The 26996-nt window shown below is 46.5% G+C and overlaps 1 protein-coding gene across 1 annotated transcript; it reads right to left on the reverse strand.

Annotated features, from left to right (window-relative positions):
- Nucleotides 1–276: 276 nt before the first annotated feature.
- Nucleotides 277–26736, reverse strand: SPATC1 (spermatogenesis and centriole associated 1). The gene is made up of 5 exons (XM_088676148.1): nt 24413–26736; nt 23478–23738; nt 7963–9990; nt 3925–4058; nt 277–904 (listed from the first exon to the last, which is right to left on the reverse strand). Exons 1-5 carry the CDS (start codon nt 24612–24614, stop codon nt 575–577), a joined length of 2955 nt encoding a protein of 984 aa, XP_088532274.1. The 5' UTR covers nt 24615–26736; the 3' UTR covers nt 277–574.
- Between the last annotated feature and the right edge of the window lie 260 nt (nt 26737–26996).

Raw genomic sequence — 26996 nt, forward strand, 5'->3', positions numbered from 1 at the left:
TTTCCATTACTTTCAATGGGAAAGTTCGCTTCAGGTTAAGTACGCTTCAGGTTAAGTACAGACTTCCGGAACCAATTGTGTACTTAAACCGAGGTACCACTGTATTAGAATACAGAGTACAGAATGGAGTTAATACATCACTTACAGAGCATCTTAACATTGATTATTTTTCAGTAGCAAGTCTTGTCGTAAATTATGGCTTATGGAAATAGTTATTGCTTATGAAACAATCCGTCATCACTCAAGCAAACCGTTTCCCATAAAGTAAACCCTGCCTTCATGCCAACCTTTTACCCTTTGAATTTCCTCCTATAACAATGAATTTCAGTATATTTCTAATCATAACCACCCCTCTCTTTATGTTCTGGCTTGCTGGCAATTAATGCAGTTCTGAAGAAGGCCAGCTGAGGGCCAAGAGGGGGCCGGACACCAGACTGGCCTCTCCTAAATCATGAAACTGGACAAGGAGGCACAAATTGTCTGCGGGTTACACAAGAAGACTGCCACTAGACCTTTTCAAATGGTTTATTGTGTTTGCAGTGATACAGTGCGCACTGTGGGGGGAGTGGGAGGTTCACCATATGAACAAGGGCTTCCCGTCATCCTGAGACAGTTGATGGAGGCAGTTGAGGAGCAGCATGCAGTTGTTGAACATGTCTGGAGGGGTGGCATTCTTGACCACCTCCTGCAGATACTGTATGTCATTGTAGGCGGCTGCCTCTGCGCCTGTCATGTCTGGCCGATCCCGGAGGATGCCAAAAGTGTTGACGATGTGCTCCGTCAGGGTAGGGTGGACGCTTGGGTCATAGCCCAGCTGCTTCAGGCGGTCCATGATGTGATTGTAGCGCTCCATGATGGTTGAAGCCTGCTCCGTTGTCAGCTGCAGGAAGGGGTCAGCTCCACTCTGCGGAGACGAATAGAGAGAGAAGAGCAGCATTAAGGCACATAGGGTTCACTTTTCAAGTTGTTTGAGACCTTTTTCTTTTTCATATAAAGTAACTGATAAATGTAAATACTACTGATGGTGATACAGTGGTACCTCGGGTTGCAAACACTTCGGGTTACAGACTCCGCTAACCCGAAAGTAGTACCTCGAGGTAAGAACTTTGCCCCAGGATGAGAACAGAAATCGCGTGGCGGCAGCAGCAGGAGGCCCCATTAGCTAAAGGTTAAGAACGGTTTCAGGTTAAGAACGGACCTCCAGAATGAATTAAGTTCGTAACCAGAGGTACCACTGTATATTTGAGCCCCCAGTGAAAGTAATAGAAGCCCATCCCAATGGACAGAAGCCGCAGAAACCCCTTGATACCATATGAAGTCCAGAAGAAACGGCTTTGGCCTGATGCAGACCCTTTGGGTCTGTCCAGCCCGGATACTGTCTACTCTGACTGAAATTAATAGACATAACTAACAGATTAATTAGTCTGCTTTGAGTAAAATGTAGTTGGCTACAACCCCTCAAACTCCAGCCATTATATTCTAAACAAAATTTAAAATATATGTTTTATGTGTTAAAACAGCTAGCTGCTAAATCCACAATAGGCTTTTTGCAGCTATGATTTCCTTCTGAAATAGGACTTGTCATGTATAAGAAGTGAAGTGAGGAACAGGTTTAAGGATTTAGATTTGGTGGATAGAGTGCCTGAAGAACTATGGATGGAGGCTCGTAACATTATACAGGAGGCAGCAACAAAAACCATCCCAATGAAAAGGAAATGCAAGAAAGCAAAGTGGCTGTCCAACGAGGCCTTACAAATAGTGGGGGAGAGAAGGCAAGCAGAATGCAAGGGAGATAGTGAAAGATATAGGAAATTGAATGCAGATTTGCAAAGAATAGCAAGGAGAGACAAGAGGACCTTCTTAAACGAGCAATGCAAAGAAATAGACTAGGAAACACAATAGAATGCGAAAAACCAGAGAGCTGTTCAAAAAAATTGGAGATATGAAAGGAACATTTCATGCAAAGATTACCATAATAAAGGACAAAAGTGGTAAGGACCTAACAGAAGCAGAAGACATAAAGAAGAGGTGGCAAGCATACACAGAGGAATTATACCAGAAAGATATGGAGGTCTTCTATACCCCAGGCAGTGTGGTTGCTGACCTTGAGCCAGACATCCTGGAGAGTGAAGTCAAATGGGCCTAATAATAATAATAATAATAATTATATATTATTTATACCCCGCCCACCTGGCCGGGTTCCCCCAGCCACTCTGGGCGGCTCCCAACAAAATATTAAAATACAGAAATCCATCAAAAATAAAAAGCTTCCCTAAACAGGGCTGCCTTGAGATGCCTTCTAAAGCTCTGGCTGTGTTGACCACAGCAAACTATGGCAAGTTCTTAAAGAAATGGGAGTGCATGATCACCTCATCTGTCTCTTGAGAAATCTCTACGTGGGACAAGCTTAATTTATGAACAACTTGGAAACAGAATGCTGCAAACCTGGAAGTTGGTGTTCTGGACTTCCGGTTCATCGCGCTGGCAAGAGGACGCAGAGACCTCGAGCTCCGAGGTCTCTGGCATCGCGGAGGGGGGGGGAATCTGCGGGGCACGCAGATTCCCCACAGAAACCCTGGGAAGAGCGTCCCGGGGGCTTAGTAGCCCAGCGGAGCTCCGAGCGTGATTCCTCCACTGCCCGGTTGACACAGTAGAGTCACCGAGAGCCAGCGGAGTGGAGTCGCGGGAGCCATTTTGGGCACCATTATAAGGGGGGAGAGTTGGTGTTCCGGTTTGTGAATTTTGCCTTGGAAGCTGGACATGTTCCGCTTCCTGTTGAGTGTGTTCAGTTTGTAAATTAAGCCCCCTGCTGCTAATCAGAGGCTTCTTATTGAGTCTTGAACACCCACACAACACAGAGGTGATATTTGGAGTTTTGTTTTTGCTTTTTTTGCTTTTGCTTTTTTTTGTGTGTGTGTGGCTTTTTCGTTTTTTTTGCTGTTACTTGTTCTTTGTTTTATGGGACTGCCTTGTGACTGTGGCTTGTGACTTCGTTTTTGTGACTTTGTGGAACCCACTTCAGCTTCTAATTGGTTGATTCTGTGACTGTAGAAATGGATAAAAGCCTCCCATCCAAACAATGACCAGCATTAGTACACGTAAGGGGAAAAAAGTAATTTTAATTTATATCATCTGCAATAATAATAATAATAATAATAATAATAAATTATTTATACCCCGCCCATCTGGCTGGGCTTCCCCTGCCACTCTGGGCGGCTTCCAACAAAACATTAAAATACAGAAATCAAACATTAAAAGCTTCCCTAAACAGGGCTGCCTTGAGATGCCTTCTAAAGGTCTGGTAATTGTTGTTTTCCTTGACCTCTGGTGGGAGGGCATTCCACAGGGTGGTGCCACCACCGAGAAGGCCCTCTGCCTGGTTCCCTGTAACTTGGCTTCTCGTAGCGAGGGAACCGCCAGAAGGCCCTCGGCGCTGGACCTCAGTGTCTGGGCAGCGCGATGGAGGTGGAGACGCTCCTTCAGGTATATTGGACCGAGGCCATTTAGGGCTTTAAAGGTCAGCACCAACACTTTGAATTGTGCTCAGAAACGTACTGGGAGCCAATGTAGATCTTTCAAGACCGGTGTTATGTGGTCTCGGCGGCCGCTCCCAGTCACCAGTCTAGCTGCCACATTCTGGATTAGTTGTAGTTTCTGGGTCACCTTCAAAGGTAGTCCCACATAGAGTGCATTGCAGTAATCCAAATACTGTCTTATTTATTTCATAGTACAGTACATTGATTATTGCTTCATTTTGGTTTTAGAACTCTTTGGTTTTGGAACAGCCTTCCAGAACGGATTAAGTTTGGGAACCAAGGTACCACTGTATGCTTCAACTGACGGTTCCTTGGTGGAATTGCTCTCTCTCTCCAAGCTGCCATGCCAGGCCTAGGGCCAGAGGCAGTAAGTGGATTTTCCCCTCACCTGTGCGACTTTCTCAGGGATGTTGCGGACGGTGAAACCGTAGAGGCGCACGCGGTCAGGAAAGATGCTGGAGAGAATCCTGCGGTCCAGTTGGAATGCGATCTCGCCCACAATGCGCTCTTGCTTGCTGGCTTCTGCAAAGACATTTCCTGTCAGAGAGGAGGGTCTCCCATGCCCTCCACCATCCATCCGCAAAGTGCCCCCTCCCCTTGGTCAAGCTCTCCATCCTCCCCTGCCAGCCTCTTGCCTCACAGCTAGCACCCCAGGCCACATTTTGCTGGCCAGAGGGGAGTCCCCCCTTCCCCCGTTTGCACAGCTCCATGTACTAAAACCAGCCTGTCTTGTCCCTTTGTGAACTCTGCACCAACACCCCTCCCTCCTGTGAATGAATATGCAAAGGGCCTTGTCCTGCACTATGCTTAGAATTGTATGCATCCTTCTAAAGAAATAAATAAAATACAAAGGTGAGCAGCTTTTCTCATTCTGCTTTTTTTTTTTTTTGCCCAAGCACAGCCCATTCGATGCAAAAGGTGAGAGGGAAAAGAAGTCTGTAAGCTAAGGGTGCTCAGAAGAACAGCTGTTCATTCTAGGCAGGATCATGGGGCTGTCTGCAGCCACCAGCACCGGCTTTGGGAGCTAACAGGACACGGGAGAGGGGACGAAATCAGCAGGCAACTACGGTGTGAGTCCATTCTGGATTGGAGTTGCATGGGTGGTTCCTTCTTCAAACGAAAACTGGCTAATTTAAGCATTTTTTTTAAGTAAGAGGGTTTCTCCTAATGTGTCAGCTGGACCCCAGTGGCACACATTTTGTGGCAAAGGAAGGTGCATTAAGGCAGCTTCCAGGCATAGGGTGCAATATTTACGGTTGCTACTAGGCACTTAGAGGTCTGTATACGCCTGTCTGTGCCCAGGCCATTATTTGAAGCCTGGCCAACTTCTGGGGAGAGGAATGGCAGTTTGGCTGCCTCTCCGTTAGCTCTCTGCTGACAGAAGATAATTATTATGTGGTGATTGATAGTAGTCAGACTGACTATTACCGTGTTGGCCCCAAAATAAGCCACACTTTCCCCCCAAATTCCAATCGTGAAAAAGTGTGGCTTAAATACAAAAATAGGCTTTTATGATCTTGCTGCTGAAACAGACATACAGTAGAGTAAAACGGAACAAAGAAATGTTTTATTGCCGATTTGCAAGCTTGCGGGTCATCTCTAGTACCCGTAGGATTTTCTTATACATTTTCCATTTTCGGATGCGAGTGCCTGTGGAATTGTAGCCATTGAATAGCGATTTGTGATTTTAGCAATTGTAACTTTTCAGGGCTCCCCCCCCCCAAAAAAAGAATTTTAAAGGTGCAGCTTATTTTTGGGAGTGGCTTATATTCGGGGCAATACAGTAATCACTCAGGAGAATAAGGGTGATCTGAGAGCAACCTGAAATGCTTTGATGAGGTCGTTTTATGCTGTCTGTCCCTGGCGGCTTGGACGGGAGTTACAATGAGCTGGGAAGGTGAGGAGTCGACATTATGCCCAAATGTCACTTAAGCATGTTTTATAGGTAGAAAGACCAGCACTCTCTCTTTCTTAAACACTTCCGGGACAAGGGAAACTAACTTGGAGAGATCCCTCTGCTGCTGGTGAAAATTTACAATCTGAAAATTTTAAAGTACCTCTTTCTGTTGTTATGAAGAACAGAAAGGGAAACTGGTTGTTAAAGTGTCTTAAGGCAAAGCTAAAAGCCTAATTTATGGTTGACAATAAAGATTAAAAAGACAAGGGGAAAATCTAACCCTTTTTCTGTTTCTTGCTGCTGAAAGTAAAGTGGCCATTTCCAGTTGTGGGAAATAATTTCCTATAAGACATGTTGTGGCTGTGGTTTTAAGGTGGAAATATTAACGTAGAGTTGCTAATAATATCCGAAGCATCAAAAGCATCCAGTATTGCAAATATACCTTTAAATCTCCCAGTGACTGTTGGTATTGTTCAACAGTTGATGGCTGAACAATTAAAAATGATTGGAATCAATCAGTGGAAAAGAAAGGTGGAAAGAAAATGAATCAAAGAGATATGAAATGGAAAATGGAAATGAAGAATACCTAGAAGCTTCAGACCAAATCAATGAAAAGCTGTCAGGACTGGATGATGAAATAGTTAAATTGAAGAAAGCAGATGCTGAAATGAAAGGCATTCCATATAAGGATTTGGAGGAGGAGGAGGAGGAGGAGGAGGAGGAGGAGATAAAATCACAAATTGGGAATTACCTGGATTTGGCATTGATGGAGTTGAGGTGGGGAAAGCTTTGGGGAAAACTTCAGTCCTGGCCATTCTTCAGTTCTAGCAGAGAGAAAGTATTTTGTATATGATTTGGAGCAAATTCAGAGAATGATGCTGCCAAATTTACGGTATTCTCTCTGGGAAAAGACTGGGGAAAATGAAAATGGAAGTTTCTAGAGGAGAGGAGATCAGGATAGTATTGTAAATACAACAGGAAATGGAAATGCAGCAGGAAATTGAATTTGAGCATATGGAAATGGACATGAACTAAAGGATATATAATAAGAAAAAGGAATATTTTTCCAATATGCGATAACAATGGAGAGATTTTTAAATGGACATGGATGGAAAGAAGAATTTGCTGTCAATATGGAGTGATTGTGGTGGAAATTAATGGAAGTAAAGTTAACAGAAAAGAAAAAAATATGGTTGACATCAGTTAATAATAACAATTAGGGAACTCCTTTTGGACTTTTAGTGGGAAAACAAAATGAATGATTCTGAGATACCTTAACTTAAAAAAAATAGTGTTTAACAGAAAGTGCAGAAGATGGATGTCAGCATGGGCTAAATGTCTTAAATATCATACTTTTCCGTGTATAAGACTATGTTTTTTAATTCAAAAATCATGTTAAAATCGGGGGTTGTCTTATACATGGGTAGTGCATTGTGGGGACGTGGGATTGGTTGCTGCTGTGAGTTGGAGATTGTTATTGGTGGCTGCGGAAAGGGCTGGTGTTGATTGGCTGTCGTTGTGGCAATTGGGCAGGCGATTTGCTGCTTTTGTTGGGGATGGGACAGAGGATAGGTGACAGTTGTGACGCGTGCTCAACAACTGTGGGCCGCCCCCCGAAAGAAAGCTCAACAACTGGGCAATCCTTCCTAGAAAGGCTCAACAATCCCCCCCCCTTTTCTTAATTTTGAATCCCCCAAAATAGGGGGCGTCTTATACACGGTAAAGTATGGTAAAAACCCTTTCCCTTTTCTTATGTAACCGGCAGGTGGAAATCAGAAGGGACTTTTTTGTTTGCTTGTCTCTTTCTCTAGCGTTTATTTTTATTTTTATTTTGTCTTTTTCTTTTCTTTTTCAACTCCCTCTTTCTCTTTTCTCTCTTATTGTTCCTTCCTTTCTTTTTTAACTCTCTTTTTTGTTTTTGTTTTTCCCTTGGAGTCCTGTGTCTGGGGCCTTAATTAAGGTCCAGAGATTGTATACAAATGGAAGTGGGAGATGGTTGAGGGAGGGCCTTGGGTAAAGGCTAAGAATTACTTTTAGGAGAGGACTTCATCTTCTATCAACTCTATTTGTATTTTTTGTAGCCGCTATTTTATTGTATTATGAAAAACTTTAATCAACATTTCATAGAAAAAGAGAGAGTCTGGCCAGTTGCTGATGTTGACCTTCAGTTGCCCACTGTGATTTATTTATGATCCCATGATAACTTCAGCTTCTAGCAAATTGGCCTTGACTAGTTCCCACATATAGCCTGCTTACCCCTGACTTTCCTGGGCATCCCTCAGCCATCTAGGGGCAGATCCTGGCTTGCCTCTGACCACAGAGGATTTCCCCCTCTCCCTTGGGCTTCTGGATCCTCATAAGCTCTTGGGGTCGCAAGTAGCTGCCCTCATGGTGCTGAGCCTTGTTGCTGGCTCTAGGGCTAGTGGCAGCTCCTTGTGAATTGTACCCCCACCACATACATAGCTCTTCTGCTCTCTTCCACCCTGCCTGCCTGCCTGCCTGCCCCAGCTCCCTTCTGGTCCTTCTCACCTTTTCCTTTGGCATCGCTGCTGGTCTTCATGTCAGTCTCTTGCTTAATGGAGGCTCTGCGCTCCCTTGGCTTCGCATCGGGATATTTCTGTGGGGCTTGGAGTGGATTAGCAGGAGGGTGGGTTGGTGGCATGGCTTCGGGAGAGGGTAGTTGAACAGGGGGTGGCATGGCTGCCCTACCAGGAAGTGGGGATTGCAGTATGAAAGGGGCAGGGCTTCTCAGGATTATTGGCTGTGCAAGTGCCCGGGCTTGTGCTTGGGTCATTACCTGGGCCTGGGCCCGGGCCTGGGCCTGGGCCTGGACCCAGTGTGCCTGCTCCATTTCCTGCCGCCGTGCTGTTTGCTCCATCTCTGCCCAGGTCTTCGCCCATTGTTGTGCCTGTGCCCTCTCGAATGCCTGCTGCCGTGTCATTCTTGGTGCCTGGATCACTACGGGTGCCTGCGCCCACTCCCTGGGCTGCATCTGCTCCCGCTCCATTGCCCGCTGCTGTGTCATTGCGTGGGCGTGCCTTAGGTCCTTTACCCCTCCCAAAAGCCTCTCATTCCTTGGAGTCAGGATTTGTGCCTGCTGCATTGCTTGCCCCAGCGCCAACGCCTGCTGCAGTGCTGGCATGCTTATGGCAGGCCACGTTTGGCATACGTAGGCATTGAGTGCTGCACTTGGAGGGGTGAAGGGCCGAGACTCCCACCAGCGCTGAGCAACATCAGCACTGTTTAGAGGGCCTGAGAGATTTAGCACTGAGACAGGAGCACTCTGCGGGGCATTTTGAGACGCATCCTGGGTAGCATTGAGAAAGGCATTCTGGGTGGCATTCTGAGAGTTGGGGACCCCAGAGCTGGGCTGGACAGTGGTGATGTCTACTGTTTGTGTCCTGGCCAATCTCGGGGCTGGAGGATAGAAGACTGAATCATCCCCAGGGGACATGGAGCTGGGCAAGGACCAATATGATTCAATTTCTCTTGTTTGGTTGGCATTCGGAGAATAGGCTACCCCAGGGCTGGGCTGGACCCTGGTGATGTCTACTGTTTGTGTCCTGGCAAATCTCGGGGCTGGAGGATAGAAGACGGAATCATCCCCAGGGGACATGGAACTGGGCCAGGACCAAGTTGATTCAATTTCTCTTGTTTGGTTGGGATTCGGAGAATAGGCTACCCCAGAGCTGGGCTGGACCCTGGTGATGTCTACTGTTTGTGTCCTGGCAACTTTGGGGCGGCCTGGCGGATAGAAGACGGAATCATCCCCAGGGGACATGGAACTGGGCCAGGACCAAGTTGATTCAATTTCTCTTGTTTGGTTGGGATTTGGAGAATAGGAGACCCCAGCGCTGGGCTGGACTGTGGTGATGTCTACTGTTTGTGTCCTGGCAACTTTGGGGCGGCCTGGAGGATAGAAGACGGAATCATCCCCAGGGGACATGGAGCTGGGCCAGGACCAAGTTGATTCAATTTCTCTTGTTTGGTTGGCATTCGGAGAATAGGCTACCCCAGAGCTGGGCTGAACCCTGGTGATGTCTACTGTTTGTGTCCTGGCAACTTTGGGGCGGCCTGGAGGATAGAATACGGAATCATCCCCAGGAGACATGGAGCTGGGCCAGGACCAAGTTGATTCAATTTCTCTTGTTTGGTTGGGATTTGGAGAATAGGAGACCCCAGCGCTAGGCTGGACTGTGGTGATGTCTACTGTTTGTGTCCTGGCATATCTTGGAGGGGCTGGAGGATAGAAGACGGAATCATCCCCAGGGGACATGGAGCTGGGCCAGGACCAGAGTGTGGGGACTTCCACTGAGTACAGCGTGCCACCCTCGAGGCTTGTGTTACTGGGGTCAGAGAAAGTTGTGGAGGATGTCTCTGGGTGGTGTGGATGCACCGGAGAGGAGCACTCATAGCAATAGCCTTTGGGACTTTGGGAGGAGGAAGTCTCTGGGTGGTGTGGATGCACCGGGGAGGAGCACTCATAGCAATAGCCTTTGGGACTTTGAGAGGAGGACGTGGCAAGACTCTGATGGGCTGGATATAAAGCGGCATTAGCTGCAAAGAAGAGAGAGAGGCTCCGCTGAGCGTCGGGGTCACACTGACCTCACAGGGCATCACATCCCTAACACTCAGAAGCCACTAGTGGCATCACAACAAGGGAAGCCCCGAGTTCTATGGTCACAGAGATGGTCTGCATCTTTTTGGAAATTTTTGGCTCTGGTTTTCTCTTCGATTTGTTCTCTTTAAAGGTATTTGAGGTGGCTGGATGACAGCAGTTCTGGCGCTTTTTGAAGTTAAAGATGTTTCAGTTACCTCTGCACTCCAGCTGTTGTGGACCATATCTCCCATCTGCCCCAGCATCGCACGGCTGATGCTGGCTAGTGGCAGGTGAAAATTGCAATCAAAAACATCTGGAGGGCACCTGGTGGAGGATGTCTGGCTCATGGTCCTCTTTAGTAAACTGTCAATGCCAGATGCTGAGACTGAAGGCAGCTACAGGGACGAATCCAATGATCTGCATCATATTTACTACACCCTGGAACATGGGCAGGGGTCAGCAAACTATTTCAGCAGGGGGTCGGTCCACTGTCCCTCAGACCTTGTGGGGGCCCAGACTATATATTTTTTGGGGGGGAATGAACGAATTCCTATGCCCCACAAATAACCCAGAGATGCATTTTAAATAAAAGGACACATTCTATTCATGTAAAAACACGCTGATACCCAGACCGTCTGTGGGCCGGTTTTAGAAGGTGATTGGGCCGGATGGAGGGTTTGCTCACCACCTTAATGTGCAACAATAATTCAGTAACACCCCTCCCCAAAAAGCCACATTTTAAAGGGTCAACCAAAGGCCTGGTTAAAAAGGAATGTTTTTGCCTGGCGCCTAAAGGTGTAGAATCAAGGTGCCAGGCGAACTTCCCTGGGGAGAGCATTCCACTGCAGAGGGAGCCATTCTCATGTTGCCACCCTCTGGGCCTCTTGAGGAGGAGGCACATGATGGAGGGCCTCAGAAGATGATCTCAGGGTCTGGGTAGGTTCATATGGAAAGAGGCGGTCCTTGAGATATTGCGGTCCTGAGTTAAGGCTTTAGAGTGGTACCTCTGGTTGCGAACGGGATCCGTTCCGGAGGCCCGTTTGCAACATGAAAAGGCTGCATCTTGAAGCGCCGCATCTGCGCACATGCGTGACGCAATTCGGCGCTTCTGCGCATGCGCCAAATCCAGAAGTACCCTGTTCCGGGACTTCCGGGTTTGGCGCGTCTGTAACCTGAAAAGACGTAACCCGCAGCAGACGTAACATGAGGTATGACTGTATAGGTAAAAACCAGCACTTTGAATTGGGCTTGGAAACTAATCGGTAGCCAGGATTGGTGTAATATGCTCAAACCTCTTGCTCCAGTGAGCAACCTGGCCACTGAATTTTGCACCAGCTGAAGTTTCCAAACCATCTTCAGAGGCAGCCCTACGTATAACGCATTGCAGTAATTTAACCTTGAGGTTACCAGGGCTTAGACAACAGTAGTCAGGCTATCCCTGTCCAGACAGGGGTGTAGCTGGGCCACCAGCCGACGCTTATGGAGCACACTCCGGGCCACTGAGGCCACCTGAGCCTTGAGCGACAGCAAAGGATCCAGGAGTAACCCCAAACTATGAACCTGCTTCTCCAGGGGAAGCGTAACCCCATCAAGAGCAGGCGACCTCCCACCCATCTGGTCTAAGGAACCACCCACTAACAGTGCCTCCGTCTTATCTGGATTGAGCCTCAGTTTGTTGGCTCTCATCCAGTCCATTACCAAGGCAAGACACTGGTCCAGCACTTCCACTGCCTCACCTGCAGATGTAAAGAAGAAATAGAGCTGAGTGTCATCAGCCTCCTGCTGACAACATACTCTGAACCTCCGGATAACCCTACCCAGCGGTTTCATATAGAAGTTAAAGAACATGGGGGATAGGATTGAGCCCTGCGGAACCCACACTGAAGGCTCCACAGAGCTGAAAAGCATTCCCCATGTAATACCCCCTGGGAACGAGCATCTCAGTAGGACTGGAACCACCACAAAGTGGTGATACCCACCCCTAGTTCGGAGAGTCTCTCCAGAAGGATACCATGGTTGATGGTATTGAAAGTAGCTGAGAGGTCGAGAAGAATTAACAGGGACAATTCCCTTGTCTCTCTCTCTCAACAGAGTTCATCATACAGGGAGACCAAAGCAGTTTCTGTGCCAAAACCAGGCCTAAACCCTGATTGAAATGGATCCAGAAAACCAGTTTCTTCCCAAAGCACTCGCTCCAGAACCTTGCCCAGGAAAGGGAGATTAGCAACTGGCTGGTGGTTTGTTAGGTTTTCTGTATCCAGGGAAGGTTTCTGAAGGTTTCTTCCTAATGTTTACGTGGAATCTTCTTTCTTGTAGTTTGAATCCATTGCTCCGTGTCCACTTCTCTGGAGCAGCAGAAAACAACCTTTCTCCCTCCTCTATATGACATCCTTTTATATATTTGAACATGGCTATCATATCACCCCTTAACCTTCTCTTCTCCAGGCTAAACATACCCAGCTCCCTAAGCCGTTCCTCATAAGGCATCATTTCCAGGCCTTTGACCATTTTGATTGCCCTCTTCTGGACACGTTCCAGCTTGTCATGTACTGCTCTCAAGCCAGGTGTCTCCCATCCTGTATTTGTGCCTTTCATTTTTTTTGCCCAAGTGTAGTACTTTCTTGAGAGTCCCATGGACTGCAAGAAGATCAAACCTATCCATTCTTAAGGAAATCAGCCCTGAGTGCTCACTGGAAGGACAGATCGTGAAGCTGAGGCTCCAATACTTTGGCCACCTCATGAGAAGAGAAGAATCCTTGGAAAAGACCCTGATGTTGGGAAAGATTGAGGGCACTAGGAGAAGGGGACGACAGAGGACGAGATGGTTGGACAGTGTTCTCAAAGCTACGAAGATGAATTTGACCAAACTGCAGGAGGCAGTGCAAGACAGGAGTGCCTGGCGTATATGGTCCATGGGGTCACGAAGAGTCGGACATGACTAAACGACTAAACAACAACAGTACTGTACTTTACATTTCTCCTTGTTAAAATTCATCTTGTTTGCTTTGGCCCAGTTCTCTAATCTGTTAAGGTCATTTTGAAGTGTGATCCTGTCCTCTGGGGTATTAGCCACCCCTCCCAATTTGGTGTCGTCTGCAAACTTGCTCAGGATGCCCTCAAGCCCATCATCCAAGTCGTTTATAAAGATGTTGAATAAGACTGGGCCCAAGACAGAACCCTGTGGCACCCAGGATGAGGAGGAGCCATTGATGAGCACCCTTTGGGTTCGGTCAGTCAGCCAGTTACAAATCCACTGAATGGTAGCATTGTCTAGCCCGCATTTTACTAGCTTCTTTACAAGAATATCATGGGGCACCTTGTCAAAGGCCTTGCTGAAATCAAGATAGGCTACATCCACAGCGTTCCCTTCATCTACCAGGCTTGTAATTCTGTCAAAAATGAGATCAGATTAGTCTGACATGACTTATTTTTCAGAAACCCATGCTGACTTTTAGTGATCACAGCGTTTCTAGGTGCTCACAGACCGTTTGCTTAATGATCTGCTCTTAGAATCTTTCCTGGTATTGATGTCAGGCTGACTGGGCGGTAATTGTTTGGGTCCTCTCTTTCCCCCTTTTTGAAAATAGGGACACCATTTGCCCTCCTCCAGTCTGCTGGGACTTCACCTGTTCTCCAGGAATTCTCAAAGATTATTGCCAGTGGTTCTGAAATCACCTCTGCCAGTTCTTTTAATACTCTTGGATGTAGTTGATCTGGCCCTGGAGACTTGAATACATCTAAACTAGCCAAGTATTCTTGTACTACCTCCTTACTTGTTCGGGCTGTGTTTCCCCTGCTGAATCATCTGCTCCATATTCTTCAGGTCGGGCATTGTTTTCTTTTTTGGAGAAGACTGGGGCAAAGAAGGCATTGAGGAGTTCTGCCCTTTCTCTGTCCCCTGTTCACATTTCACCATCTTCTGCTCTAAGTGACCCCACTGTTTCCTTGTTTTTCCTTTTGCTACAGACATACCCATAAAAGCCCTTTTTGTTGCTTTTAACCTCTCTAGCAAGCCTGAGTTCATTCTGTGCTTTAGCTTTTCTGACTTTGTCTCTACACGTGCTGGCTATTTGTTTGAATTCCTCTCTGGTGGTTTCCCCCTTTTCCCATTTTTTGTACATATCCCTTTTAAATCTTAACTCAGTTAAAAGTTCTTTAGATAGCCACCCTGGCTTCTTTAGGCACCTTCCATGTTTCTGTCTCATTGGTATTGCCTGAAGTTGTGCTTTTAATATCTCCCTTTTAACAAACTCCCAACCATCATCACCTCCCTTCCCTTTTAGTATTACTGTCCATGGGATTTCACCCAGCGTTTCCCTAAGTTTTCTGAAGTCGGCTTTCTTAAAGTCTAGGATTTGAGTCTTAGTACGCTTGGCTGCTCCTTTCCGCTGTATAATGAACTCCAGAATAGCATGGTCACTCCCACCTAATGATCCTGCCACTTCTACCCCACTAACCAGGTCATCACTATTGGTTAGGAGCAGATCTAAAATGGCTGATCCTCTTGTTGCTTCTCCTACTTTCTGGACAATGAAGTTGTCTGCATGGCCAGTGAGGAATCTGTTTGACCTTATGCTCTTGGCTGAGTTTGACATCCAACAAATATCAGGATAGTTGAAATCCCCCATTACTACTATCTCACTTCCTTTTGAATGGTTGGCCATCTGTTCCAGGAAGGCATCATCTGTGTCCTCTGTTTGGCTTGAGGGTCTGTAGTAAGCTCTCACAATGAGATTGCTGTTATTTTTCTCTCCTTTAATTTTGACCCGTATACTCTCAATTTGGCTTTGAGGTTTTAAATCCTGGATCTCTTCACAGGTACACACATCCCTGACATATAACGCTACTCCTCTTCCTTTCCTGTTTGGTCTATTTCTCTGAAATAGATTGTATCCCTCTATTACTATAGGACTCTTTGTCCTATAAAATTGATGCTTTTGAATTATGGTGCTGGAGGAGACTCTTGAGAGTCCCATGGACTGCAAGAAGATCAAACCTATCCATTCTTAAGGAAATCAGCCCTGAGTGCTCCCTGGAAGGACAAATCGTGAAGCTGAGGCTCCAATACTTTGGCCACCTCATGAGAAGAGAAGAATCCTTGGAAAAGACCCTGATGTTGGGAAAGATTGAGGGCACTAGGAGAAGGGGACGACAGAGGACAAGATGGTTGGACAGTGTTCTCGAAGCTACGAACATGAGTTTGACCAAACTACGGGAGGCAGTGCAAGACAGGAGTGCCTGGCGTGCTATGGTCCATGGGGTCACGAAGAGTCGGACACGACTAAACGACTAAACAACTCTATTACTATATTCGAATCATGAGACTCATCCCACCAGGTTTCAGTGATGCCTATTATGTCGTATTTAGTTTGCTGTACCAAGAGCTCAAGTTCATCTTGTTTATTTCCCATGCTCTGTGCATTAGTATACAGACATTGAAGACCATTGATCATTCCCCCATGTCTCATATTTAAGGATATTTTCCTCCCACCACTAGGTCTGCGTGCTGTTTGCTCCATTTGGTCCTTGACATTTGGATGATCACCTTCAGCACTTGATAGACTCCTACCTTCAGGACCACTGTCTCCCTCCCCCACATAAGTCAGTTTAAAGCCCTCCTTATGAGGTTTTTGAGTTTCATGACAAAAACATTCCTCCCAACCTTTGTGAGGTGCAGCCCATCATTTGCCAGAAGTCCATCTTCAAGAAACTGCTGACCCTGATCTAAGAATCCAAACCGTTCCTGTTTGCACAATTTGCGAAGCTAGTTGTTCACTTCCCCTATTTTTCCCTCTCTCCCTGGGCCACGTCGTTCAACTTGGAGGACAGATGAGATGACAATTTGTTCATTTAATTGCTTCAACTTCCTGCCCAGAGCCTCATAATCACTTTTGATCTTCTGGAGGCTATGGCTAGCAGTTTCATTGGTGCCCACATGGACCAAAAGGAAGGGGTATTTGTCAGTGGGTTTTTGATTCCTTGTAGCCGTTCTGTTACATCTTGGATCTTGGCCCCAGGGAGACAACACCTCTCGAGACATCTTGTCAGGCCCACAGATCACTGCTTCTGTACCCCTCAGTAGGGAATCCCCTATCACCACTACACGCCTCTTCATAGGCTTGGTCGGGATTCTTCCATGTGCTGTCCCTTCCAAGGCTACCTGCATATTCCCGGAGGACTGACTTTGCTGCTTGTCTTCATATTCCTGATCAACTGTGACGAGGGAGAGATCTTCAGATGGAGTCTGTTCTTCGTCTTCCATGTTAAGGGAGAGTACTTCAAATCGAGTGTAGTTCTAAACCCTCAGAGCGATCCCTGGGCCTTCTACTTCTATGAGTCACATTCTTCCATACATCTGGCTCCTGTGCTGGGGAACTGACCTCTTCCTCAGGGATGTCCCCTGACTCCTCTTTGGTGCAGAAAGTGTGCTCTGCTGCATCCAATAAAAGCTCCAGCTCATTCATTCTCTGGAGCGTAGATACACGGGCCTGAAGTTGCTGGACCTTGTCTTCTAGCAGGGCAACCAACTTGCACTTGCCGCAGGTGTAGCTGCCTACATTCTTTGGCAAGAATACAAACATTGAGCAGGAATTGCAGCTGACTGCAGTTGTTCCCTCACCCTCCATCTTGAAAAGCTTGAGGTCAGGACAAAAAAGAAGCCTAGGGCTCCCCCAATAAATGTTTGAGACTAACTCCCCTAAATCTAAAAGATGGCTTAAACTGCACACCCCACCAGGCATGCGCCGCTGGACTCCAGGCACTGACTAGCTCTGCCCACGGCTAGTCACCTGACTCCACAGAAGCCCCGCCCCCTCAGACCATGTGCTCGGGGAGAGCACACTTCCAAGGTCACTGGCCAGAAACAAACACACACACAAGCCTGGACAGTCACCCAAATCCAAGAGGCAGAAGCCCTAGAAAACAAGCACAAGCACACAAACAAGTAAGGAAACACCCATCAATTTCCTTTGCTTTCTGTTTTCAGACTTATCAGCATAAAACAAAGAGGTCGCAGGGAAATGCCAACAGGAGGTAATAGTGTAAACCGCACCAATAATAGCGGATTCACCTACCCATCACCACAGTATTTGGACAGAGCAGGTGATGGTAAAGGTCGGGCAAAGATGGCTCGTTGTATTTGAAAAAAAACCCATCCTAAATAAATCAGCAGTGTAATGGCGGGGAATGGTAATGCCACACACTCTCTTAAACTTCTGGGTGGGTGAGACAGATGACCTCCAAATGTCCCAAAGAGCTTGCCTCTTATTAAATACAATTCAGTTGACAATTTCAGACATGGGACAACATTAAAATGAGAATACAGTGCTACCTCGGGTTACAGACGCTTCAGGTTACAGACACTTCAGGTTACAGACTCCGCTAACCCAGAAATAGTACCTCGGGTTAAGAACTTTGCTTCAGGATGAGAACAGAAATTGTGTGGCAGCAGCGGGAGGCCCCATTATCTAAACTGGTACCTCAGGTTAAGAACAGTTTCAGGTTAAGAACGGACCTCCAGAACGAATTAAATTCTTAACCCGAGGTACCACTGTAATAAAAATGACCCTATGATTCTATGACCCTATTAGGAGAATGTAGTTGAGGACAAGCTGGTGAAATGACAAATGTCCTTCCCACCACCCCAGACAGGGGCAGCCCAACATTTTTCCACCTGAGGCAGACCCCCAAATAGCGCCCACCTCCCCAACAGGGAAGAAGGCATGAGGGAATATCTACATCAAGAACAACAGGGAAGAAAGATCGTGATCTGCTGTCCCAGTGGATCCTGCCACCTGAGGCGGTTGTCTCAAGAGGCCCTGACCCCACTTAATGCTGTAACCAGTCCAAATGGGTAGAAGTGGCTTAGTGCAGTGAGAGCAGAGGGCTGTTGTCACACCTTCTGGGCCCTTCCACAGTAGGTAGGTATTTCCCCGTGTGGAATTCCCACTCTTTGTCCTATAAAAAGTGAGTAACAGAAGGTATAGAATGTACTCCTCGAAGCATGGAAAGTGATTTCGCCTACAGAGAAAGAACTGTATTTCTCTCGTCCACTGACTTTCAGGGCTTATGTGTGAGTATGTGTGTACTGTATGTGTATATGCCTATATCTGTGTACAGTGTCTCACACAGCATACAGGACAAGTAGCTCAGCTGTCTTGTGGTATTACAGACTGTTCTAATATTGCCCACACATTTAGAACTTTAACAATAACCAATATCTAATTACCATTTTCCCAATAGTCTTTCATGCATGCATGCATTCAGCCTTTCTTGGCTCATTGAATATCTCAATGCTTTCAACTGTATTTTATTCCAAGAAACTTGGTTAGTGGCTGAGGTAAACACTGCCGGGTTTCCTTCATTCAAACCACCTGCCCACAGACAATTCTCTAAAGGTCGCCGCAAGCTGGTCCTTTAAAATTAATCAAATTCTGTCTGCCACATGAAACAATTCTTATTGGCACATCCTCTTCTAGCCCAAGCTTTCCTAATAAATATGGGTAACAAATTGGTAATTTTGATAAATGTTTACCTCCCTCCCTCAGATGATGAGATGATTCTAACTGCCAGTTGGTACAAGCTGTCAGGTTTTATGCCCCCCCCCATCTGCTCGGTTTATTATGCAAATTGAAGCTCACAACCAAAATATTGTATCCCAGTTGGGTTTTGAAGGAATAGACAGTATCTACCCTATTGTCTGACCCTTACTCTTCTAAGGAGAGATTAACTAATAGAGTAGGTTAAGACTTATGAAATTCTGTATTACCCAGAAAACTGTTATCTTAAATGGACTGAATAATTTTGCTGCTGTTGCTGAGTTTACTTTCATTTTGTGAAGGGGTCTTAGTGTAGTTGATTACCTTTTTTTTTTAATATAAAGAACATACACAGTAAAGGTAAAGGACCCCTGGATGGTTAAGTCCAGTCAAAGACAACTATGGGGTTGCTGCGCTCATCTCGCTTTCAGGCCGAGGAAGCCAGTGTTTGTCCACAGACAGTTTTCCGGGTCATGTAGCCAGCATGACTAAACCGCTACTGGTGCACGGAGGACCGTGACGAGTGCCAGAGCACACGGAAACGCTGTTTACCTTCCCTCTGCAGTGGTACCTATTCATCTACTTGCACTGGCATGCTCTCGAACTGTTACGTTGGCAGGAGCTGGGACAGAGCAACGGGGGTTCACGCCGTCGCGGGGATTCGAACTGCCGACCTTACAATCTGCAGGCTCAAAAGGCTCTGTGGTTTGGACCACAGGGCCACCCACGTCCTATGTTTTTAATATTTATGTTCCAATATTAACTTCTCTATTGGATCTCGTACAGAAAGTGGCAATTCCCATTTACTTTCGACTTTACAGTGCAGACTAGCAAATAAAATCTCGAAGCCTGGTCATTCAGAACAAACCATCTATAGCGTTTTGAAAAAGATTAGGTGGTCAATTTCCGGTTTTCTTCTGTGAGATATGGCTGCCTCCCAAGAGATCGGGCCCCCAGTCATGCCAGTAATTCAGGGTTAATATGAGGGTAATTAGCCCTGGTGACCCCCCCCCCGAGGTAGGGGGGGGCTGTGCCACCCACAGATTGTCTGTTACCTGCCTTCCGCAACAAGCTGTGGGGGCAGGGACGCTGGGTGATGAGCACGGCGTTTTGAAAAGGATTTGGTGGGCACCGCAGTCTGAAGGCGTGATGGCCAAATTCTTGGACTTGGATAGAATGTTACACCTGAGGGCAACCCTTATCAACTCACACTTTATTAAGGCAGCATCATCATCTTATTCTCAATTAATAGACCACTGGAGTATGATAGCTAAGCCTGCATCTGCGGCCCTCCCTAATCCTTCTCCTTGGTTTGACTACGGTAGGAATGCTATACAGAAAAAATATTACTCAGAACTTCATTTAGGGACCTTCACAAAAAAGGAGATATAACAAATTTTAAAAACTATTTTATATGTAGGAAGCTATACAATGATCTCATTGCTAAGAAAAAGAAAATATACTATCAGAATAAATGGACACATTTAATAAATGCAATAAAAATGAACAATAATAAATCCTGGCCAATAACTTCTGGCCACCTGAACACCAATTCCCTTCTAAATGTATATGCTATTTCCCCTCAAACCTAGGTGAATTCCTTTTTTAAAAAAAATAAATATATATATTTAATGATTCACCTTGTCTTCTATCTAATGCAGACGAGCTTGTTCCCTCAAATATACCCAATTGGCCACTGGTAAGCTCAGATGAAATTATAGAACTAATCACATAACTAAAACTTGCCAAAATCCCCGGCTCTGATGGGATTTCTGCTTGAGATTTTGAAAAGCACTTGCCAACCTATTTACTCTTACAGATCAACATGGAATTATTCCAAGATAGTGGTTAACTATTTTTATTGGGGTTTTGATAATTTTATACATATAAAACATAACAATTTCAAACATTAAAATACAAAGTTCTTTTGAACCTTCAAAAGAACCTTCAGACCGAGCTTCCGGTCGCTCGCGCGGCCATGTCGGTCGAGGTTTTGCTCGCGGAGTAAAACCTGGCGCGTCAAGGATTGGGCTCGTCGCTCCGGCGCAGCGGGTGCCCTCAGAAATCCCAAAAAGGGCTTTTTGGGAACGTGGTGGTTCGGCAGCGGATTTTGCGGGCTCCCCCCTCCCCGGGAAAAGGCTTTTTTTTTAAGCCGCCAAGAGCGAGGGGGTCGGAGCTGCAGCGCGAACGGACCTGGCGCTTCCCTTGACAGCGCGAAGCCGCAAGACTGACTGGCAACAGCGGGCGATTCTTCCTTCAAACGAAATGCAATGAACCGTGAGTAACAAGCGGAATCAATTAGATTAATTGGAGAAATTGAAGTTTGGTCACGGATAAGGGGTTTAAAAGAAGGAAGCCAGCCCCTATCTACTGTTTGAAGCGGCAGCAGCAAAAGTTACTGAAGCCGCAAAGACTTTTTAGAGACTAAGACATTTGCTGGAGAGCTGTCAAACCTCCCCAGGTCACACCTATGACAAACTTAGTTGGTCTCTAAGGTGCTACTGGAAGGAATTTTTATTTTATTTTGTTCTGACTACCATAAATAATTCCACATTACAAGTGTCATCACATCCCTGCCAAACCATTCCCATTAAAAATATACGGACAATCATAACGATCCATTAAAAACATACAGACAACCACAAGAAAAGCAGCATAGCACCAACCCTCTCATTGAAAGAAGTCAGTTCTCAAAAAGTTGGAACTCAAAGGTGCAACAGTTTTTTGCCAGCAGGACAAGGAGGGAGCCAGTTTAGCTTCTCTAGGGAAGGAGTTCCTATGATGTGCTCCTGCACCTTCTTCCCAGGTGCTGCTGAAATGGTGTCAGCCAATCTGAACTTCTCCTATGGTTTATTCATGTAGACCATGATATCAGCACAGTTGGCATAAACTTGATATGAAATACAGAATACTCCTCAGTGAACTTTCCTGATGCTAGTTACAGGTAGGTAGCCGTGTTGGTCTGCCGTAGTCAAAACAAAATAGAAAAATTCTTTCCAGTAGCAACTTTGAGACCAACTAAGTTTGTTATTGGATTGAGTCGACTTCTGTTTCAGTGTATCTGAAGAAGTGTGCATGCACACAAAAGCTCATTCCAATAACAAACTTAGTTGGTCTGTAAGGTGCTACTGGAAGGAATTTTTTTTTATTGTTTCCTTATGCTGATCCAGTTCTTATCTCTAATGCCCCAGAAGGCTTTCAGATCTCCTAAGATTTTATGTCAAGATCAGCACAGCAATCTGGTGTTACCAGCAAAATTTCATTTCCATCACCTGTGAAAAGGTTCCACATAGACAATGATACATAAAGTTGGAGCTCAAGAAAAAAAGGTAGCCAGTTAGTTATTTTTCACTGGGGCCGTAGCCCTTCAACTCCCAATTAAGTAAACAGATTAGGAAACAGGCCGGAACTTAATAAGAAACTTAATAAGAAAGAAGCAACAGAACAATAGAATACAGTACAGGTATTGTAGGAATTACTCATCCCAAAGACCTCCTCCCATCTCCATAACCTAAAAGTGGCTTGAAACCATACTTGAACCCCAGGTTTTCAAGGCTTGGTTAGTTCTCCCAAGCTCCAGCATGGATCCCCTTGTCACTCCATGCTCTCAGGGACCATCTGCACCCTGTGCATTGCTTCCTTCGCTTTCCTGCTTTACTTCTCGTGTGAGGCCTGTGAGTGACAACTGCCCTGCCCCCTCTCTCTTTAGGCTTGGAATAGGGATCCTTCTTTCACTCTTAGACCAAGGTGTACGTGTGCTGTAGGAGCTGCTGCCCGCTTATATAGTGACTTTGCTGCCTGAAGCCCCATTTCATGTAACCAACCAACCTTGCTTCATTCCTCTTGTCAGTGGGCATGAGGGAAAGGGTGAGTGCATGTTCATAACAAACCCATATTCACCACAAACACACATTATAACTCTACACCTCTTAGTGCTGAGTGCAGGAATGCCCGTGAGTGCTGAACACACGTCTACATGTTCAGACACACAGATTGTAACACTGCTTCATGTGGAGATGTGGGCATGCCCAGTTGCTTCTTGGCACCTGCTTCACAGCTGAAGGGACAGGTGTTACTGGACAAAATCTCAACAGGATTTACAAGCATCTTCCCAATGCTCCCCGTGCTTTTCACTCTTAAAAACAGTGTGTTTTAGAGTCTAAACTTTGGCCAGATTCATTAGGATGTGCCTTCACTGAGTTGCGTTTCCAAGGAATGCCCTCTGCTGTCCTGGACAGGTGTTAGAATAGTGCTCCATACGCAGATAGGTGTTGTATTTGGGCAACCGCAGGTGGAGGACATCCAGCATGAATTATTCCAGTGCCCACTGGAATAAATCCTTTGTCCAGGGAAGCTGTCTCTCCCTGGCAGAGAGGGGTCTGGCTGCTCAGGGATGCTAATGCTCCAGTGACCCTCTTTGTGCTGGGGGCAAGAAAGATCAGGAAGAAGAACCTGGACAAAATGACAGTGAGCTGTAAGGGAGATTCAGGGGTCTAAATAGGAAACTGGGTCTCCAATCTACATAAGGACCTGCATGTTGTCATCTTGATGGTCCAGGCAGTGGCTCTCCTTTCTCTATATCGTTATATTGATATTTCTTTTCCTGACAGTATTTGTATGGTTTCATTGTGGCCTTTGGCTAGTACAGTAAAGCTTATTTTGATGATTACCTGCACAGCTGAGACCCAGGACCCCGTGGACCACGCTCAGTACCAGAATGGCAAGCAACCTAGCAATTGCACGCTGCTTCATTGATGCGCCTCAAAAGATTCCCACCTCCAGTAGCCACTTGAGCTGCTGGTGCCATGCAGAGGGCCCATCCTGGCACACACACACAAACTCACCCTGTGCCACCAGCCCTGCCTCCACCCACTAGCCATGATCCTGGAGACGAGACGCGCTCTCACCTATTGAGCTGTCAGGAAGAGGAGCAAACCGGACGACCTGCATTCCCGCTGCTCTGTCCGTCAGGTTGAGGGGCGTGGACATCCGTGGGCCAGGAGGGGGTCTTCTCATCAACGCTCCCCCCTGTCCCCCTGGAGAAAAGGATGGAGAACTATTGTCGCTTGGAAGCCTTCGGCGTACAGTCACCCTGAAGTTGGTGTTGGGGGCAAAGCGGGATTGCTCCCAGCTGTGGCTTTCCTGGAAGGCATTGTTGGGTATCGGATCTGTGGGGTTGAACAGGCAGGTTAAGAGTCAGATTTCCCAGCTGCAAGCCTGTGAAGCCCTTAGCGATTTGGGACCCAGATTTCTGAAAGCGGGCCCCCTCCTAGGCCAACCTGCCTGTGAGTTAAGATCTGCATATGAGGCTCTCCTAGGAAGGGGGTTTGGTGCTCAGTGGCCAGCAGCAACTTCCCCAGCAGCCCCCCACCTGTGGGGGCGTCTCCCTTCCCTTCCCCTACATTCTTCTCATTGGTCCCCCCCACCTACCGGTACTTTATTTTTGCTTCTGGTGCCTGTTTTATTTGATTATTGTCTTATGATGGTGATTAATTCACTTTGTTTACATTTTTATTGTTAATTGTTTACTCGGCTTCCCCCGAGGGAAGAGCAGACTAGAAATGAAATTTATAAATACATTTCCCCAAACTCACAATCCCTTTAGCTGCCAATCTTCCCACATAAACTTGACTCGTTTTTTGGGTTGGGGTGCTAACCCTCATTTTGGGAAAACATTTTGTCCTCTCCCCACTTCCACATCCCAGAAGCAGTCCTGCTCCTTGGATTGTGCCCCTCTGCAGACAATCTTCTGGGGCTCCTCCTTGACCCCCCCCTGCACTGGAGAGTAAGAGTCTGGGGGACCAGCCTGCCTCACAGGAGCCCCCCCCACCAACTGTAGCACTTACGCTACCTCGGACTGCAGCATCAATCCGGGTAGATTCAAACTTGGGGATCAAGTTGGTTTCGTTGTACTGGTTCCGGAGGATAGACTTGAGCTCTTGGTTCTCCTTGAGCATCTGTATGAGGTGCTTCAGCTCTTCATTTTCTGCCACAAGGGCATCAATCTCCTTTTTTAAGTCATCATAGCGAGCGAAGATGGCCATCCCCTGCGAGATGCCTGGCTGCAGGGATAGTGAGCTGCCTGGGACTGCCCCAGAAGAGTGTCAGGGTGCCATCCAGATGTTCAAGCTGCCATGAGATCCCCTCTCCTTGCCACTGCTAGCCAGGGAGGCAAGCGGGCAGCCCAGGTAGCCTGGTGCTAGGGATGACACGGGCGGCCATTGTGATGCAAGCAGCCCTGAGGGTGCTGGAGCTCGTAGGAGCCCTGGGGGGGGAGGGGAGGGGAAGCAGGCAGGCAGGCAAGCTGCAGTAGAAAAGCTGGGTGGGGACCGCCATCATCCAGGAAAGTCCCTGGGCCCTGCTAACCGGCTTTGGCCCCCGTATACCTGGAGGTCACCTCCATCCCAGCCCTGAGGTACAGCCCCAAGGGCCCTTTCGGTGGTGGCGCCCACCCTGTGGAACGCCCTCCCGGAAGAAGTCAAAACAGATAAACAATCATATGACTTTTTGTAAACATCTGAAGGCAGCCGTGTTTCAGGAAGCTTTTAATGTTTGACGTAGAATCATAGAATTGGAAGAGACCACAAGGGCCATCCAGTCCAACCCCCTGCCAAGCAGGAAAACACCATCAAAGCATTCTTGACATATGCCTGTCAAGCCTCTGCTTAAAGACCTCCAAAGAAGGAGACTCCACCACACTCCTTGGCAGCAAATTCCACTGCCGAACAGCTCTTACTGTCAGGAAGTTCTTCCTAATGTTTAGGTGGAATCTTCTTGTAGTTTGAATTCATTGCTGCGTGTCCGCTTCTCTGGAGCAACAGAAAACAACCTTTCTCCCTCCTCTATATGACATCCTTTTATATACAGTGGTACCTCTACTTACGAATTTAATGCGTTCCGAACACACATTTGTAAGTCGAAAAAATTGTAAGTCGAATCCCATAGGAATACATTGGGAGAAAAAAAATGTAAGTAGAAGCAACCCTATCTAAAAATTCATAAGTAGAAAAAATCCTATCTAAACCGCATCCAAGATGGCGGACGGAGCTCCATTCGTAAGTAGAAACATCCGTAAGTAGAGTTATTTGTAAGTAGAGGTACCACTGTATTTGAACATGGCTATCATATCACCCCTTAACCTTCTCTTCTCCAGGCTAAACATACCCAGCTCCCTAAGCTGTTCCTCATAAGGCATCGTTTCCAGGCCTTTGACCATTTTGGTTGCCCTCTTCTGGACACGTTCCAGCTTGTCAGTATCCTTCTTGAACTGTGGTGCCCAGAACTGGACACAGTACTCCAGGTGAGGTCTGACCAGAGCAGAATACAGTGGTACTATTACTTCCCTTGATCTGGATGCTATACTCCTATTGATGCAGCCCAGAATTGCATTGGCTTTTTTAGCTGCTGCATCACACTGTTGACTCATGTCAAGTTTGTGGTCTACCAAGACTCCTAGATCCTCTTCACATGTACTGATCTCAAGCCAGGTGTCACCCATCCTGTATTTGTGCCTTTCATTTTTTATTTTTTTTGCCCAAGTACTTTACATTTCTCCCTGTTAAAATTCATCTTGTTTGCAGCACATTGATGAAGATGTTGAATAAGACTGGGCCCAAGACAGAACCCTGTGGCACCCCACTAGTCACTTCTCTCCAGGATGAAGAGGAGCCATTGATGAGCACCCTTTGGGTTCGGTCAGTAAGCCAGTTAGAAATCCACTGAATGGTAGCATTGTCTAGCCCACATTTTACCAGCTTCTTTACAAGAATATCATGGGGCACCTTGTCAAAGGCCTTGCTGAAATCAAGATAGGCTACATCCACAGCGTTCCCTTCATCTACCAGGTTTGTAATTCTGTCAAAGAATGAAATCAGATTAGTCTGACATGACTTATTTTTCAGAAACCCATGCTGACTTTTAGTGATCACAGCGTTCTTTTCTAGGTGCTCACAGACCGTTTGCTTAATGATCTGCTCTAGAATCTTTCCTGGTATTGATGTCAGGCTGACTGGGCGGTAATTGTTTAGGGCCTCCCTTTCCCCCTTTTTGACGTCTTGCCGTACTCTTTATATTTTGTTGAAAACCACCCAGAGTGACTTGGGCAGGGTATAAGTTAACAACCACCACCATTTTGAGGGTTGTTGGGTTTTTTGTTTTTTGTGTGCAATCAATGTGTGTCTACATGTTGTGAAATAAAATAAACAAAGCCACTTGTCCATTTCATGGTCTTTTTCTGCACATTTCCAGCTCTACAATATATGGCAGATGCACTAAGTTCCAAATGTAGATACAGTACAATATGGACTAGCTCAAACCCCTTTGCTGAACAGACCCAACTCCCATGGAACGTGGCACCAGCTGCCCCCGTGTGGCCTCCATGGGGAACAGCAACTGCCACCACAACCAAGTCAGGACCATGCCCAGCA

The sequence above is a fragment of the Zootoca vivipara genome, chromosome 8 (genome assembly GCF_965207765.1).
Source record: "Zootoca vivipara chromosome 8, rZooViv2.hap1.1, whole genome shotgun sequence".
Classification (NCBI taxonomy): Eukaryota; Metazoa; Chordata; class Lepidosauria; order Squamata; family Lacertidae; genus Zootoca; species Zootoca vivipara.

What these genes read in the sequence shown, in the direction of transcription:
- SPATC1 (XM_088676148.1), bottom strand. Translation starts at nt 24,614, where the DNA reads ATGGCCATCTTCGCTCGCTATGATGACTTAAAAAAGGAGATTGATGCC. An exon ending in CAGCGATGCCAAAGGAAAAG is followed by an intron (nt 4,059 to 7,962) that starts GTGAGAAGGACC and finishes ATGTCTTTGCAG; the next exon opens with AAGCCAGCAAGCAAGAGCGC. An exon ending in TCCCTGAGAAAGTCGCACAG is followed by an intron (nt 905 to 3,924) that starts GTGAGGGGAAAA and finishes TCGTCTCCGCAG; the next exon opens with AGTGGAGCTGACCCCTTCCT.